General features: G+C 39.5%; 1 protein-coding gene across 1 annotated transcript in view; it reads left to right on the top strand.

Annotated features, from left to right (window-relative positions):
- Positions 1–18,193, top strand: part of stau (double-stranded RNA-binding protein Staufen) — a 70,227-nt gene that overhangs the window by 27,350 nt on the left and 24,684 nt on the right. The window contains 6 exon segments of the mRNA XM_068378499.1: positions 406–545; positions 2,116–2,145; positions 2,147–2,257; positions 2,259–2,298; positions 3,845–4,035; positions 7,700–7,840. Coding sequence (XP_068234600.1) covers positions 406–545; positions 2,116–2,145; positions 2,147–2,257; positions 2,259–2,298; positions 3,845–4,035; positions 7,700–7,840 — 653 coding nt within the window.

The raw sequence follows: 18,193 nt of genomic DNA, 5'->3' as shown, positions 1-18,193 counted from the left end.
ACATCCAAACAAAATCTATTCAAGCACTGATATGTCATGTACTGCATACACTCCACTAAGTATATGAGCTAGCTCAGGAGATTTTTTTGCCATATTTTTCGAGCTAAATGCTTTCAAATTTACTCTGGGGTTGAAACCCAGAATAACTTTTGTGCTTTCTTTCTGTGTCCAAGATAATGCTTGGAGGCATAAAGCATATGAATATTGGGTAATTATTGAAATAATTTTTAACATGAAGAATTATTTTTTCCCAGCTAAAATCTATGCCTTTTACTGTAGGCCATTTTAACCAGAGTTGCAGTTTCCAGCACCACAACAACTTTATCCTTCTTGGACAATATCGTAAAGTAAGAGCAAAATGATTAATTTTCGTATGTAATTTGTCCATTCTGTATTTACCTTCAGCAAAATTAACACCAACAGTAGAACTGAATGCCTTGGCAATGAAACGGGGAGAAGCTGCAAGTTACACGTTTATGGAAACACCCCGGCCACCCAATCCATACTTCAATGTGCCTCCTAATATACGTGCCATGTACAACCAGGTAAGGGCAAAATAGTGTATCACAAGTCAGCTCCTAATTTAAAATTGAATTTTCTTGGTGTTTTAGAAGTGAATGTTGAATTTTCATGGTGTTTTAGAAGTGAATGTTGAATTTTCATGGTGTTTTAGAAGTGAATGTTGAATTTTCATGGTGTTTTAGAAGTGAATGTTGAATTTTCATGGTGTTTTAGAAGTGAATGTTGAATTTTCATGGTGTTTTAGAAGTGAATGTTGAATTTTCATGGTGTTTTATGAGTAAAGTCAATGCATTATCTCCTGTAATATCATCAATACCTTTGATAATTATTGTATGGCAGTGTTTCGATTTTGAAGCAAACATGTTACAGTTATAGGAAAATCCTACTTATTCAGTATTCCGGTACAGGTATTAGTAATTTAGAAAAGTAGTAACCTTGCTATTTTATTTAGGTATTTAGGCATTATTGATTAATTACAAGAATATATGCCCGTTTCAAACAAATACTGTATGCACACTGTATGAAGAGCAGATTGGAAATTTTATATCAAGAATTTTTGCTCTGGAACGAATACTTCAAACTGGTAGTTGATATAATTGCATTTTTTTATAATGTATAATGGTGGCTCATCTTAGCAAAGGTATTTTGGGTGTGGTCTCCCAATAAGTAAAAAAAATTTCTAAGTAACAACCATCCAGTTTTTAGCCCATATGATACCATATTTTCCATGTAAATTTCAATTAAACCAAGCTTCCTAGAGAAAATGCAATATGAACACCAGGTGAGTGTATAAATATCAAATATTTTTATTGATATTCCAATTTATTCTAAAAGACTGTGGAGTTAAGTTGAACATATTCAAATATTATGAGACATTAAAAGAGCCTTTTTTTTTATTAGAAAATGCCACTTTTTTTCATTTAAAATTAAGTTATCAGATTATAAGAAATATATAGATTCTAATGTCATTATTTGTTAACCTGAAATAACACTTTATCTGAAATAAAGTTATTCAAGCTTTTGATAAGTAAAGCAAGCACAAATGAATTTGACAACTTTTACCTTTATTTCATAGGAAGAGAGAGGGATAGAGCAAGGGAGTCTCTTTTAAAAACCATCTAATTTTCAATTAATTTAAAAATTATAGCAACAAAGTCTCACTTCCAGAGGCCATAAGTTTGTGTTTATTAAAACGTTAGAATAATTCCAGGTTCAGTAAGTAGCTGTCGTTTTCTGCTCTTTAGAGTAATGTAGTTCCTTTGTAACCACTAGTAATTAGCCTTTCTGTTATTACATTAGTTACATTAGTTGAGATTTTCTGCTTTGCTACCTGCAGAAGTTAGAATTACAGTATATAAAGTACATCAGTTTGTATTGCTATGAAACATTAAAATAGGTTTAGGAATTATAGATAAGAGAGATATTGTACTATCTCTTGTGATATTTTATGGCTTTGATATGCCTTGTCAGTGTGACTTGGCGGCCAATCAAGATTTATTTGTATAAGTAATAGTATAACTGACTTTTAAGAGTAAGGTTTTTTCCTCAACTGCTGATACCAAAAATTGAGTTTCTTTTATTTCCCCATAACAGAAATATTATGGTAGAGCTCCATTATACCCTAATCTTCTTTGTGACATTGAGAGTGGGCACTAGAGAATTTGTCGGAGAAGGGACAACTGCTCAGCAAGCCAAGCACAACGCAGCATCAAAAGCCATAAAAATGATGAAAAACCTTACCAATGCCTGAAAATGCTACAACATGCACACAAGGTGGTAAGTTTATCTCGTAAATTTCAGGGCGTTTCCTCAAGTCAGCTCTTTTTCAACACCCTTTTTTATTTTATGATCAAATAGTAGTAAAGTTTTGAATTTTAATTTGAAGAAAATTTGCTTCAAGTTTAGGTGGGGATGTAGACAACAGTTTATTTTTAAAACCTTTGCAGTTGGAGTACAGTATATTGCACACACACACACACAGAGAGAGAGAGAGAGAGAGTGAGAGAGAGAGAGAGAGAGAGAGAGAGAGAGAGAGAGAGAGAGTGTGTGTGTGTGTGTGTGTGTTTTGTATACACTAGTTTTATCTGTCAAGCTGAAGTGACTGTACCACTGAATGGGGACCTCTTTGTATGACAGGTGAACCTGCATATGTGGCATTTGAGTATTTTTGCGCATTTGCCCAAAATGTAAGCTTTGAAAGTTCTATTCAAGAAAATTATGTAAAGCAGCAAATAAGGAACAAGAGTACTGGTGAGAGGCTTCATTGCTTGTGAACAAATTGTTCAGTTGTTTGGTATGCCTCCATTTTCACCTTCATGTATTTGTACTTTATATATTTTACTTTCTGAATCTATTTTGCTGTCCAACAACTCTTCCCACCCTCTTGTACTTGTTACAATGATAAGTAAGTTAGTGTACCCAGTCCCAGGTTGTGAAATAAAACTTCCATATACCAAATAGAATTAGGGTGAATGAGCATAAAGGAAAGAAACCTGTATATATATTTTATTTATTAAAATTTTTACCAATTTATTCTCTCCCTTCAAAAATGTTATTCCTACACAAAATACAAAGCATTGTCCTTTAAAAGGGAGGAGTTTCCCGGTGTGATGGTCATAAACTTGTATACAGTTTACAGACATTAGTAATACAGTCAAGGTGTGGAAATAAAGAAATATGGTATAACTATGAGGACCAAGACTTAGAGACTGATGTGTTACCCTTTGCCACCTCACTATAAACAAATGTTTTTTGTCCTACAATCATAATGGAGGAATATGTTTACTGTTAAGGTAAAGTAATTTTTCTTTCCTGTGGTTTTAGAAATATAACAAAGCAGTTGTGATTTTGTAGGTTGGTGAAGGTGAACTTGTCAAATGCCTTAAAGCACTATTTAGTTGTAAATTGTGGTCTTGATAGAGTTTTAGCATATTTGTATATTTCTTATCTTGCGTGTGCAGATTCTGGGCGTCTGTAATCTGTATGATAAATGGTTAACATTGTAGTGTTGTTCTGCTTCTATCCTATTCCTTTCAATACATGATCCATCTTATATTATTCACTTCATGGTCTTTTTAAATATTTTTCTTTTACAATATGTACTGATCTAGGTGCTATACTGTATTGAAATCAAACTACATAAGCAAACAGTTTATAATCTCTCAGAGCCCATATAATTTATAATGTGATGGGGTTGAAAGACTTGAAAATAAGGATGGGACAAAAGTGGTTCCAAATATTGAAAAATTATTTTGATAAGGAAAATACTTGATTAAAGTCATCTTGTTGTAATTGCATGTAGTGATTCTTCTTTCTTTTACAGATTTGTCTGATCTTGATCCAAATGCAGATTTGAAGTCGCCAATCTCACTGGTTCATGAAATAGCACTGAAACGAAACTTAACCGTTGCTTTTGAAGTCATACGAGAATCGGGACCACCTCACATGCGTACATTTGTCACTGTTTGTATGGTAGGGGAATATAGAACAGAAGGTGAAGGCACGGGAAAAAAGGTAATATTCTTTATCTGTTTATTTGTATTTTTAGCAAAGAATGATTGTGTTGGAGTGATGAGTTGGAGTTCGCAAAAAACTTTCAATGGTTCAATTGTTTTTCAATTAAGGGGATCGGCCGCCTAAAATACCGAAAAAATATGAAACATATTCGATTTGCTGAAAAAAATTCTATGGCTTCGTAGAGCATTCAAGAATGTGTGCACGAAGTATTATGCTAAAATTCGCCTTACTTTTCTAGTTATGGCCTGAAATGTAACAATAACTTTATACACAGAAAACACCAGTAGCGCAAATTATTTAGTCTGGTATAGTTTTTGTGATATATGTTACAAAAACTTCCTTTGAAATGAAATATATAATGTCAATAATATCCTAATTGGCACCTTTCTGGTTATAACTAGACAAGACAAAACACCCATCATGAGTCATGAGGCTCAGTTGCCTATAAATCTTCACGTAATAGGGTCGCATTTTTTCATGCTCGCTAGCCTTGACTGAACTCTCTTTTTTTCTGCGGTGTTTTTAGTTTTTCACCATGCCTAAAAAGGCGCAAGAGTTCACTTCATGCTTCTAGAATGCAGAAACGCCAATTTGATATAGCCATCGAAGAAGTAGAACAGAGAATTCAAGAAACTAATGCCATAGAGGGGAATGAAGCGACAACGAGAGAGAGAGAGGGGCCGAGCAGCAAATGGCGCACGCTAACATCACTGCTGGCCAGAGACCAACCACATCCACCCCTAATCGTCTCTCTATTCGTTCATCACTGCTAAAGGGCAAAGATATTTTAGAAGAAGAATGCAGTGGATCGGAGGCTGATATTATCAACGATAGTGAAAATAAAATGATAATAAGTGAAGCAAGACTTGAAAAATTACTTGAATCACAAATACCGAATTGTAGATGCAAAGTAATTCCGAGGATCCATTTGGCAAGGGATGGATTTGAGACACTAATATAAAAGATATGTCCTAAATGCAGAGGGAAAATTATTTCAGAACCTGCAAAATGCCCACCGATTTCTACAGAAGGAAGGAAGGCTCCAATTTACAAAACCAAATTTATAATAATATGTCTTAGGCACAAAGATAATCAATTGATTAATATTTCTATTCATAATACTTTTGCATTAAAGCAATAGACATTAAAAATAAGATTTGAAATACAGTTAATACTCAAAAAAAAAAAAACATAAAATTAATGGTAACACAGTCTTTTACTTTTTTTTTATGTACCTAAAACTTTGAAGGCCCGTTTCTCAAAACATAAGTTTTTCATCTTCAAAATGTATCTCCTCCCTTAGTATTGGACCAATCTTAATGTAATTTCATATATAATATGGGGAAACATGGTAGATTAAAAAAAAGCCGGGGATTTTTAATATTTTGAGTTTCTGATTTTTTGGCAAATTTTTTCCTGTAATTTTTCCGGGAAAATTTCATAAAAATAAAAAAAAATTCATATCTTGAAAAATAATTGAAAAATAAAAAATCCCCGGCTTTAAATCGAAGGTCCATATGTGTTTTATACATGGTTCAAATCTCATCCCTTAAAACCAAAAATCAAAGGAGGAGATGCATTTTGAAAATGGCCATTTTTGGCCGAAAAAAGCTCTGGCGTCACAAAACCTAAGGTCACTGAACCAAAAAAAATTCCCCAAAAGTTCCACACAATATCCTTTAACAAACCCCCTATATATCAACAACCTGTCGTTAAAAAAGTCGGAAACCGGCAGATCCCCTTAATGTTATAAAGTTTGGCCTAAATATTACTGTGAAATTGCGTCAAATTTTTATTAAAGTTATGATTCAAATTCCATGATATTTCATATGCCAGATGACGTCCCCAATCCCAGTGCATGGCCATTGGCCTAAAATCCATAAATCCAGATCATTTTATGGCCTATATTCTTATGATAAATGTAGGTGCCTCTGTTCTTTTGATTAAATGCCTCAATTAAACAATGAAATATCTAGAGAAGATGTTTTTTAACATAGCATAGAAAACCTACATATCAGAACAACATAGTATAATACACTCGCTACATATACTGTACTAGCGGTAGTGTGAAGTGAAGACTTTAGGTCTGACAAACATGTACAATTTAACTAGTGGCTGATGTGCAGGGCTTACTATCATTACTCTTCCTGAGTTTGTCCAATTAAGGAGTTTTTGTTACATATTGGAATTAGTGAAGTAATAAATGTTAATGAAACTTTTTTTATTTGCTTATTTTAAGATACCTCAAGATAAACAATAGAATATGGTTGATAAATTTCCCCTAATGGAATAGCAAGTACTTATGTTGTAATGTTTATTCCAACATATAATTATTTATTTCTTATGAAGCTCCCCTGGTGCTCATATTGCTTCTCTCTCGAAGCTGTTTAAATGTTGACTTCTACCCTAGAATAGAAATATCCTGTTTTCTTTCCCTGTAAAATGCATTCCCCTCTAGTAGTAAGTATCGAGTCAATCTTGAGGGTGATGGTAACTATCTAGGAATGGGTGTATCATAGGTCCTTTGTCTTTGAGCTCTCATTGCAATTAACTTCACTCCTCTTTTATGTAAAAGGCTTTTATTGATTAAAAAAATAATAGAAAGCTTACCAGAGCACTTCGTCCTCGGTATTTTTATCTAATATAAAAGCACAAAAATTTCATAGAAAGTACAAAAATAGCCTAAATAAGGCAATTCTTGCACACTAAGTTATGAAGCCTAACATAAAGAATGTCAATAATCTTTCCTTTGGTACTTCAATGTTGTATGGAAGATTATGATACATGAATATAAATATTGAAAATCTTTCTCAATGTAACAATGTCGGTGGTTGCTATGGCCAATATCTAGAAACTCTGGGAGTATGTGCCCCCCAAAATTGCCTCTTTAACCTACAGAGAAGCCTCCAGATGGCATAATCTTTTGTTTCGCAATGGAACAGGCCTTTTACATGACAAAATCTGAAAATATCTGTGTAACCCACAATGGCTATTTTCAAGGCTGTCGATACCCCTAAGGTGGCATCTTCTTAATTTTACTTTATCATGGGAGAATAAATTATTAGTTCAAATAAGATAACCCCTAAAAGAATGATTGATTTTAGAACAATTCAAGTGCCTAACCTTAAGCCCGTTATTATTGCAAAGGAGATATTTGATTAATGAATAATTATATCGAATTGATGTACTGAAGATTCATGTTTGATAAAGTTGGGAGTACAATATGTATCTTTTGTAAAATCTATAGTAAGGGTGACTTGTCGACAAACCTATATTAAAGGTTACCTAAAGGTTAGACAGAACATTTTCAAATGAATCTCAAAAGGATGATGCTTATGAAAAATGTGATAAGAGTAAGAAACAGGTTTGTTCCTTCATGGTTAAGACAGTCTCTGTTGTTTGGGTATACATTTTGGTTTCTATCCATGTATTGGTTCCTCTGTTAAATTGATTGTTGCTAAGTTTTAAAGCTAGCAGCCTTTAGAATTTAGTAATGCTCTTGCCCTATTTTAAAAGGAAGGAAAACTGGAAATTTCCATTTCAGGGTAAATGTTTAGGTTTAAACAGCCTTGAGAGAGAAAGAATATGAAGAGGTGATTATAGAAATAAATTCTATTAGATATTTTTTTTTTGTTAATAAGGCTGCATTTTTTTCATGTAGGTTAGTAAGAAAAGGGCTGCTGAGCTCATGTTAGAAGAACTGCGTAAACTACCGGCATTACCTCCTACTACTTTAGTACGTGTCAAACGTAAGCCCACTACCAAGAAGAAGAGTCGAAACCTCATCAAGGTGGGTCAAGAGGCAAGTATACCATCGAGGCTTTTATTCCCGCATGAATGTTCTTTATTATTTCATTTTATTGAACCTTTGATATGCTGACTCAAAATTTGCAAATCATTCCCTTACAGTAAGCTGATGTTTTAAAGGATTTAGAAACTTGTAAGACTTTTAACATACGACCAGAAAGTTTGTGGTCTATTTACTGATACAGCAGTGTTAGATTTGTTTGTATACATCAGCAGTCCCATAATCTTCACCTATTCTTGATTATTTAAAAAAAAAACTATATTCAGGTAGTTATCCATAGGTTCACCAAGTGGCTAATTTTGAATAACAAAATTTCAGATAAATGTAGTTTTGTAAAATTATAGTCACCTTGTATTTTAAAAGATCTCTTTAAGATAGAAAATTGAGATTTAGATAAAGATTAAGTACAGTTTTGTTTAGGAGAATAATTGGGTTTCTGATAAGTTTTTATGTTGGTAGTTTCTTGGTTAAAAGATTGTGTTAGGTGTTATTTTGTTTTCTTGAAGGTTGGTAGGTTATACAGTGTAAGTACAGTACTCTGTACATACCTTATTAATTTTAGTATAAAGGAACTTGAGAGAATAGGAATTTTTCTTCTCTTCAAATGTTAATACAGTAACTTGTTTTATGCATGTTCTGTACATTTCTCTTTTTGGTTCTATGAGATGAAATTATAATGTGACGTCAGTTAACGATAGAAGAACGAATCCTAGGTTCACTTCTGTTTGAATGATCCTGTGTTTATGTTTTCATATATTTAATCACTGTTCTTGAGTTGCAAGTTTTCCTCAAAATTGTTATGGCTTTTTTTATGGCTGCTGTTGAACATCTACCCTTTGATAAATTTTTGTTTAATGGTGAAAGCATGGAATTATATATTAAGAAAACTAATGTAATAATTAATTGTTAATTTGGAGGTAAATTTAATGGTAATATAGAAGAATTATTTCATCAAAGCATGTACAAGAGTTAGGTATATTTTAACATACTGTTAATGTATAGCCTGTTAATTTGTAGGGGAGTAAGGGAACTAATTAATTTCATTGGTAATGATGGATTGCTATTAAATTAGTTAATCTGTATCAGATATTTCATGTTTAAACTGAGATGTCCTGTCCAGCTGCATACACTAGAAGAATTGATTATAACCTTTTAGTAATTTTGTTCATACACAAAATATTAGTTTTGTTTAAACATTGCATAACAGAAGGCTTAATATGAGAGCAATGTTCTGAAAAGTATTTTCCATTTTTACATAATGTCTGCTCCATCAATCTCACCTAGCAGAATATTATTCAGTTTGCCTTACCATGATACTGCTTGTAGCACTACTAACACAGACTACGCTATTACAGCTAGTGAAAAAAGACACCAGATGGAAGTACAATTTTTATTGTTGTCTGTCTCCTTTCACGTGGCATCACAAAGTATCCCATAATCACTATTTTATAATTGCTACTTTGTTAGTGTCATTTTGTTTACCAGTTATTATTTTCTGGTGATTGTTTCATATATTCATTCACCAAGCTATGAAAATTTTGGATATAATCTTTGTTACATTTAGTTATACACTTGGATGGGAAAACATATGTTATACAGTATACATAAAAGTAAAAATAAAGAATATATTGAAATTGATAAAAAACCATCTTTATCAGTTTTAGTATTTTGAAATTGTGCATAGGCCGTAGCATCAAACACCCTTAAAAACAGTCTAGATCCAATTTGTAATGAAGGCATTAGTGTATACAATGTAGCCTTGGATTTCTCCTAAATCAAATCTACATTATTTGAAATAAGTGAACCACCTCTCTTTCTTTACCTTAATTTTTACTCATGGCTTTGTTTTCTTTCCCACCATTATCCTTATATTAAGAGGTCGGTTGCCTGATGTGCCTTTTCCAGTTCCTTCTATTAAAGGCATCCTTTCCACAACCTTCTTCTCTCCATGTCATTCTTCACTTTATCTTGCCATCTAATTCTCTGCCTCCTCGATCTTCCCCTAACACATTCCTCCCAAGCCTTCCTCACTCCTGCCCCACCATCCAACCTCAACACTTGCCCACACCATCTCAATCATGACACTTTTATTACCTCTATAATCTTTACTACACCTGCTATTCTTCTTATTTCATCATTTTCAAATCTGTCAAGCAGTGTTATTCCCATAATCGACCTCAGCATTCTCATCTCTGTTCTCTTGAGTTTTACTTCATCTTTTCGTCTCAGAGCCCTCGTACCACAAATTAACACTGGTCTTATTATTGTCCAATAGATTTTAACTTTTAGCTTGATTGGTATTTTCTTATCACATACCTTGCCTGCTACCTCTCTCCACTTCCTCCAAGCGGCTTTTTTCCTATTTTCAACTCCGGCCTCACATTCACCCTCCTGTTGTTTCACTTGTTTTATAACTGAGCCTCTACTTTCTTGTATGGCTATCCTGTCCTTACCTTCTTTACTGGTCACCATAGCTTCAGTCTTATTCACATTTCCTCTCAAGCCACCCCTCTCCAAAGTCTCTTGCCACTGTACAACCCTTCTCTGTAAGGTTTCCTAATTTTCAGCAGTAATCACCAAGTCATCTGTTTATCGCAACTTTCACAACTCCTTATTTCTGATCTCTTCACTTACCACATCCATGATCACCACAAATGAAGACCAGCTTAATTCTGAACCCTGATGTAATCCAAATCTTAACTTGAAAAGTTTGTTTCCCCAACATCTGTTATTACTTTTGTCCTTGTTCTTTTGTACATCATCTATACCATTCTAACCACCTTTTCTGGGACTTTCCACCTACTCAAGCACCAGAACATCACTTCTTTTGGTGTTCTATCATAAGTATTCTCTAGACCTACAAAAGCACAGAAGAGTTTGTGGGTTCCCTCTAGTCTCTTTTTCCGGCAGGTGGCTTACTATAAAGACAATATCTACTCTGTCTTTCCTCCTCATGAATCTATACTGCTGTTTTAAAATCTTTACAATCTCTCTCGATCTCATTTGGTACCATCAAAAACTTTCAAACCATCCTCTGTTAGTTTAATTTCCCTTTAGTTACCACATTCCTTGACATTACTGTTAATTTTTCAATATTAAACTTACCCGATAATCATGTAGCTGTCAACTCCGTTGCCCGACAGAATTCTATGGAGGGATACGCCAGCTATCACAATACTAGAAGGGGGTGTACTTACCAGCGCCACCTGTGGCCAGGTACTCAAGTACTTCTTGTTGACACCTCCTCAATTATTCCTCTGTCGTGCTTCCGGCAAGACGTTCTGGGATACGCTTATGATCTTCGAGTTTGTTCACGGCTAATTGGTGAAGTATTCTCTCAGATTTCGGCTGTCGCATTACTGGAAACCTTCTTATATTAGCTAGATAGCTTTTATATAGTCCTGATTAACGGTTAACGATCTTTTGCTTGATTTTGGAAACCCCTTTGGCTAACTCTTTGGATTCAAGATGTCTGACATTTCGCAAGCCCCCTCCCATAGACGATGTAGGTCTTGCAATAGGCGTATTCCGAAGGCCTCGGTAGATCCTCACACCGCTTGTTCTGACTGTAGGGACAGGCCCTGTCAGTTAGAAAATCGATGTGAGGAATGCGCCGGACTTTCGGAACTGGAATTTGTCCGTCTTTTAAAATATTCATCTAAGTTAGAGAGAGGTAGAGTTAGGAGGAGTTCTTCTCACTCTTCACTGTTTTCCTCACCTCATGATCCCCTACCTTTTCCTACCCCTGTAGTGGCTACCCCCGAACCTACTGTTTGCCCTCCGCCTGATATTTCTGTTGTTTTGCGTGCTATTCAGGCCTTAGGCGATAAAGTAGAGTCAGTGGTAAGTGACCATAAGTCTCTGATGGCCGAAGTCAAGGAACTTAAGGTCAAGAGTGCAGTGGGTGGAATTAGTGCCAGTGCTGTGACGAGTGCTAGTGTCAGTGCAGTGCCAAGTGCTAGTGTCAGTGCCAGTGTGGTGCGTGAGGATACTTCTGTGCGAGCCAGTCGTCCTCCCAGTCCGGGACCTCTTGCAAGCTCCCAAGCCCAGGGGAGAAGCAATGTCGAAGGGCATAAGGGTTCGGCAGGCCTTGTTAGGCGCACAGAAGTATCCTCGGTGGTTGCGGGCGTGTCTTCCAAAGACCGTCACTCCCACCTGCAGACGATTGAGCCCGTCTTTTTCTCGTCCGCTGATCATCTGTCAGGGAAGAAACGTTGGTCTCAGGTCTCGAGACCACTTAAACGCAGAGTCCAGTCCGCGAGTGCTCAGCCAGGTTGCAGTCATTGGCTCAGCTCTGACTCGCCGCAGTCATCTGTCGACTGCACTCCGCCCAAGAGGAGTAAGGTTCTGCCACAACAGAGCTCGACTGTTAAGGCTTTACCTCAGCCTACTGTAGTTTCTGCCGACCCTAAGTGGACTCTACTACAGTCCATGCAAGCACAGCTTTCGGACTTGATGCGTGAGTGTCGGGCTGAGAGTGTTGCACCTCCGCCTCCGCCTACACTCCCTCCGCCTGCGCTCGCTCCGCCTGCGCTCGCTCCGCCTGCGCTTGCTCCGCCTGATCGCAGTACCACCTGCCAGGCGTACGATGTTGAGCCACGGTCTGAGTTTGCTGTTCCCAGTGGTGTTCAGCCTCCGCCTTCTTTAAGGCAACCTTTGCTATGGGATCAGGAGGATTATACCTCTCTTCCTCCGCCTCCCCTTGCTGCTCCACCAGTGGTGCAACTCTCGGCTGAGGTACAACAACCTCTCCCGTCCATGAGTCAGTCTCCTCAGCTCTCGCTGCAGCGAGCTCAACCATCCACAAGGCAAGCTCCACTACACCTTGGCCTTGCGCCTCAGGAGCCTCAGCTTGCGAGACATTTACCTTGTTCTGCGCAGCCTCAACCTCATCACGCTCCGCTCACACCACAGGAACAGGAACTTGCTACTCCGCTTCCACCAACCGCTCAGCAAGCGCAACCCTTGGGTTCAACCACTCATGCTAGGAGTCAGCCTCCTCCACCCATGCGCCTTCCTTCTGCTTCGTCTGTTATTCAGCCTTTGCAGTCTGAGCCTCAGGTTCTCCCTCAACAGTTACTTGAAGAGGAAACCACTACTATTGTTCCTACTCGTTCTGACTCTGCTGTTCAGCATTCTTGTCCGATATCTTCGCTACACTCTGGTGATGAGGCGTCTGATGATGAGGAGGCACACCTGGATCCCTCGTCAGACGTGGATGAATCCAAGCCTTCTCCACAGTCTATTGACTTTCGTAAGGTCTTGGCTCTGCTTAGGGAGGTTTACCCAGACCACTTTGTCTCTGCTATTCCCCGCTCTCCGCCATCTGAGTTTTCGCTGGGCATACAACAAGCTAAGTCCTCCTATACTAAGCTAGTCCTAGCAAGGTCCTCTAAGAGAGCATTAAGGATCTTAGGGGAGTGGCTGCAGACTAAGCAACACCTTGGCAAAACTTCTTTCATGTTCCCGCCGACTAAGCTCACTTCGAAAGCGAGCATTTGGTATGCCACAGGAGAAGCACCAGGCTTGGGAGTACCTGCCTCTGCCCAGGCTGACTTCTCAAGTCTGGTAGACTCGCCTCGGAGAACTGCAATGAGGCGCTCTAAGGTTTGCTGGACCTTCTCAGACCTTGATCACTTACTGAAAGGACTGTTTAGAGCATTTGAGATGTTCAACTTTCTTGACTGGTGCCTGGGGGCCCTCAGCAAGAAGACCTCTCCTGCGGACAAGGATTCTGCCATGCTATTAATGTCCTGCATGGATAAGGCCATTAGGGATGGATCTGGTGAGCTTGCGTCGATGTTTGTATCAGGGGTTTTGAAGAAAAGGGAACAGCTGTGTACCTTCCTTTCCTCCAGCATTACACCTTGCCAAAGGTCACAACTCCTTTTTGCTCCGCTCTCGAAGTTCCTCTTCCCTGAAGAGCTGGTTAAGGACTTGTCTGCTGCCCTGATACAAAAGGACACACACGATCTTGTAGCCTCATCGGCTCGTAAGTCTAAGGTTACTACCTCAGTCCCCAAGACTTATCGCTCCCCAGTGGCTGATACCCCTGCTACGAGGTTCATACCGCCCTTTCGTGGTAGAGCCCCCAGCCGAGGAAGCTCCCGTCCAGACTCTTACAGGAGCAAGTCCAGGAAAGGCTCCAGGACATCTAAAGGTAAAAACTGACTCTCCGCATCTCCAGACAGCAGTAGGAGCCAGACTCAAGATCTTCTGGCGAGCCTGGGAGAAGAGAGGTGCAGACGCCCAGTCTGTCAGTTGGCTGAGGAACGGTTACAGGATTCCATTCTGCCTCAAACCACCTCTGACCACATCGCCCATCAACCTCTCTCCCAACTACAAAGAAGAGGACAAGAGGCTAGCATTGCACCAGGAGGTGTCGCTACTTGTGCAGAAGAAGGCAGTGGTTATAGTCCAGGACCATCAATCCCCGGGCTTCTACAACCGTCTCTTTCTTGTGGCCAAGAAGACAGGAGGTTGGAGACCGGTGCTGGACGTCAGCGCGCTCAACGCGTATGTCACCAAGCAGACGTTCACGATGGAGACGACGAAGTCGGTCTTAGCAGCGGTCAGGCAGGAGGACTGGATGGTCTCGTTGGACTTGAAAGATGCCTACTTTCACGTTCCTATTCATCCAGACTCCCAACCTTTCCTGAGATTCGTTTTCGGAAAGGTTGTCTACCAATTCCAAGCCCTGTGTTTTGGCCTAAGCACAGCTCCTATGGTCTTTACTCATCTGATGAGGAATATAGCAAAATTCCTACACTTATCGGACATCAGAGCCTCCCTCTACTTAGACGACTGGCTGTTGAGAGCCTCCACGAGTCGTCGCTGTCTGGAGAATCTCAATTGGACTTTAGACTTAATCAGAGAACTGGGTCTATTAGTCAACATAGAAAAGTCTCAACTCATTCCCTCCCAATCCATTGTGTACCTGGGAATGGAGATTCGGAGTCAGGATTTTCGGGCTTTTCCATCGGCCCCCAGGATAAGCCAAGCCCTAGAGTGCATCATGAGCATGCTGAAGAGGAGCAGTTGCTCGGTGAGACAGTGGATGAGTCTCACAGGGACCCTTTCATCACTGGCCCTGTTCGTCGAGCTAGGGAGACTCCACCTCCGCCCTCTTCAATTCCATCTTGCAGCTCATTGGGACAAGGGTTCGACTCTCGAAGCAGTCTCTATCCCAATCACCCAAGAGATGAAGACCACTCTCCTGTGGTGGAAGCACAACCTCCTTCTCAGGGAGGGTCTATCGTTGGCTATTCAGACCCCCAATCTTCATCTCTTCTCAGATGCATCGGACTCGGGCTGGGGTGCGACCTTGAACGGACGGGAATGCTCGGGAACGTGGAACGAAGAACAGGGATTACTCCACATCAACTGCAAGGAGCTACTAGCAGTTCATTTAGCCCTGTTGAACTTCAAGTCCCTCCTGCTAGGCAAAGTGGTGGAGGTGAACTCAGACAATACCACAGCCTTGGCTTACATCTCCAAGCAAGGAGGGACCCATTCGAGGAGCCTATACGAGATCGCAAGGGACCTCCTCATTTGGTCAAGAGGTCTAAACCTCACTCTGGTCACGAGGTTCATTCAGGGCGATATGAACGTCTCAGCAGATCGCCTAAGCAGAAGGAATCAGGTCATTCCCACGGAATGGACCCTCCACAAGAGTGTGTGCAACAGACTTTGGACCTTGTGGGGTCAACCTACCATAGATCTGTTTGCCACCTCCATAACCAAGAGACTTCCGCTGTACTGTTCCCCTGTTCCAGACCCTGCAGCAGTTCATGTGGATGCTTTTCTACTGAACTGGTCCCATCTCGACCTGTACGCATTCCCACCGTTCAAGATAATAAACAAAGTTCTGCAGAAATTCCTCTCGCACGAAGGGACACGGCTGACGCTGGTTGCTCCCCTTTGGCCTGCAAGAGAATGGTTCACAGAGGTACTTCAATGGCTAGTCGACATCCCCAGGACTCTACCTCTAAGAGTGGACCTTCTACGTCAACCTCACGTAGACAGGTTGCACCCAAACCTCCACGCTCTTCGGCTGACTGCCTTCAGACTGTCGAAAGATTCGCTAGAGCTAGAGGCTTTTCGAAGGAGGCAGCCAGTGCGATTGCCAGAGCGAGAAGGGTTTCCACTCGTAGAGTCTACCAGTCTAAGTGGGAGGTCTTCCGAAGCTGGTGTAGAGCCAATTCAATATCCTCTACCAATACCTCTGTGACCCAAATAGCTGACTTCCTTCTACATCTTAGGAATGAGAGATCCCTTTCAGCCCCTACGATTAAAGGGTATAGGAGTATGTTGGCTTCAGTTCTCCGCCACAGAGGTTTGGACCTTTCTTCCAACAAGGACCTTCAAGACATTCTTAAGTCTTTTGAGACGTCTAAAGAGCGTCGTCTATCCACTCCAGGCTGGAACCTAGACGTAGTCTTAAGGTTCCTTATGTCACCTAGGTTCGAACCTCTCCAGTCAGCTTCCTTCAAGGACCTTACCCTCAAGACTCTTTTTCTCGTCTGCCTTGCAACAGCTAAGAGAGTCAGTGAGGTTCATGCCTTCAGCAAGAACATTGGTTTCACGACCGAATCTGCAACATGTTCTTTTCAGCTCGGATTCCTAGCAAAGAACGAACTTCCTTCACGTCCTTGGCCTAGATCGTTTGAAATACCTAGCCTCTCCAACATGGTAGGTAACGAACTAGAGAGAGTTCTTTGCCCTGTCAGAGCTCTCAAATTTTATCTTAAGAGGTCTAAACCTCTTCGAGGACAGTCAGAAGCCTTATGGTGTGCCATCAAGAAACCTTCGAGGCCCATGTCCAAGAATGGGGTTTCATATTATATAAGGCTTCTGATTAGAGAAGCCCACTCTCACTTAAAGGAGGAAGACCTTGCATTGCTGAAGGTAAGGACCCACGAAGTAAGAGCCGTAGCTACTTCGATGGCCTTTAATAAAAACCGTTCTCTGCAGAGCATAATGGATGCAACCTATTGGAGGAGCAAGTCAGTGTTTGCATCATTTTATCTTAAAGATGTCCAGTCTCTTTACGAGAACTGCTACACCCTGGGACCATTCGTAGCAGCGAGTGCAGTAGTAGGTGAGGGCTCAGCCACTACATTCCCTTAATCCCATAACCTTTTTTAACCTTTCTCTTGAATGCTTTTATTGTTGTTTTTATGGTTGTTACGGTAGGCTAAGAAGCCTTCCGCATCCTTTTGATTTGGCGGGTGGTCTATTCATTCTTGAGAAGCGCCTGGGTTAGAGGTTTTGTAGAGGTCCTTTAGTAGGGATTGCAACCCCATATACTTTGGCACCTTTGGGTTGATTCAGCCTCCAAGAGGAACGCTGCGCTCAGTAAGGAAGACGAACTTAAAAAAGAGGCAGAGTAACGGTTCAATTCGACTTCCTTACCAGGTACTTATTATTTCATTGTTATTTGAGATAACTGTTATATGAAATATGGGATACTTAGCTATCCTTTAATCTTGTACACTGGTTTTCACCCACCCCCCCTGGGTGTGAATCAGCTACATGATTATCGGGTAAGTTTAATATTGAAAAATGTTATTTTTATTAGTAAAATAAATTTTTGAATATACTTACCCGATAATCATGATTTAATCGACCCTCCCTTCCTCCCCATAGAGAACCAGTGGACCGAGGAATAATTGAGGAGGTGTCAACAAGAAGTACTTGAGTACCTGGCCACAGGTGGCGCTGGTAAGTACACCCCCTTCTAGTATTGTGATAGCTGGCGTATCCCTCCATAGAATTCTGTCGGGCAACGGAGTTGACAGCTACATGATTATCGGGTAAGTATATTCAAAAATTTATTTTACTAATAAAAATAACATATTTACCCATGTGAAGCCCAGTAACGATACAAGAAAGGTGTGTCTAAGTTAAAAACTTTTTATAAAGAGGTACTTTTTAAAAACAACCTTGTACCATCACTCCCAGATAGAGCTAAGAGAAATTTGAAATTGATGAATACAGACATTCATTTTAGTACATTATTATCATAACTCTTCATCCTTAGAACATAATAAAATTTCAAATTGGCTCTCAGTGTAATGTTTAAACAAAAAGTGTGCTTATGCCTCTGAACATAAGCCACATTGTTATTATTATTATTATTATTATTATTATTACTAGATAATTTACAACCCTAGTTGGAAAAGCAGGATATTATAAGCCAAAGGGCTCCAACAAGACAAATAGCACAGCGAGGAAAGGAAATTAGTTAACAAATAGATTAGTGTGCCTGAGTGTACCCTCAAGCAAGAGAACTCTAACCCAAGACAGTAGAAGACCATGGTACAAAAGCTATGGCACTACCCAATA

Source organism: Palaemon carinicauda, chromosome 8, assembly GCF_036898095.1.
Source record: "Palaemon carinicauda isolate YSFRI2023 chromosome 8, ASM3689809v2, whole genome shotgun sequence".
In the NCBI taxonomy this organism is placed as follows: Eukaryota; Metazoa; Arthropoda; class Malacostraca; order Decapoda; family Palaemonidae; genus Palaemon; species Palaemon carinicauda.
Note: the sequence above shows the minus strand (reverse complement) of the source record. Positions and strands in the feature narration are given on the sequence as shown.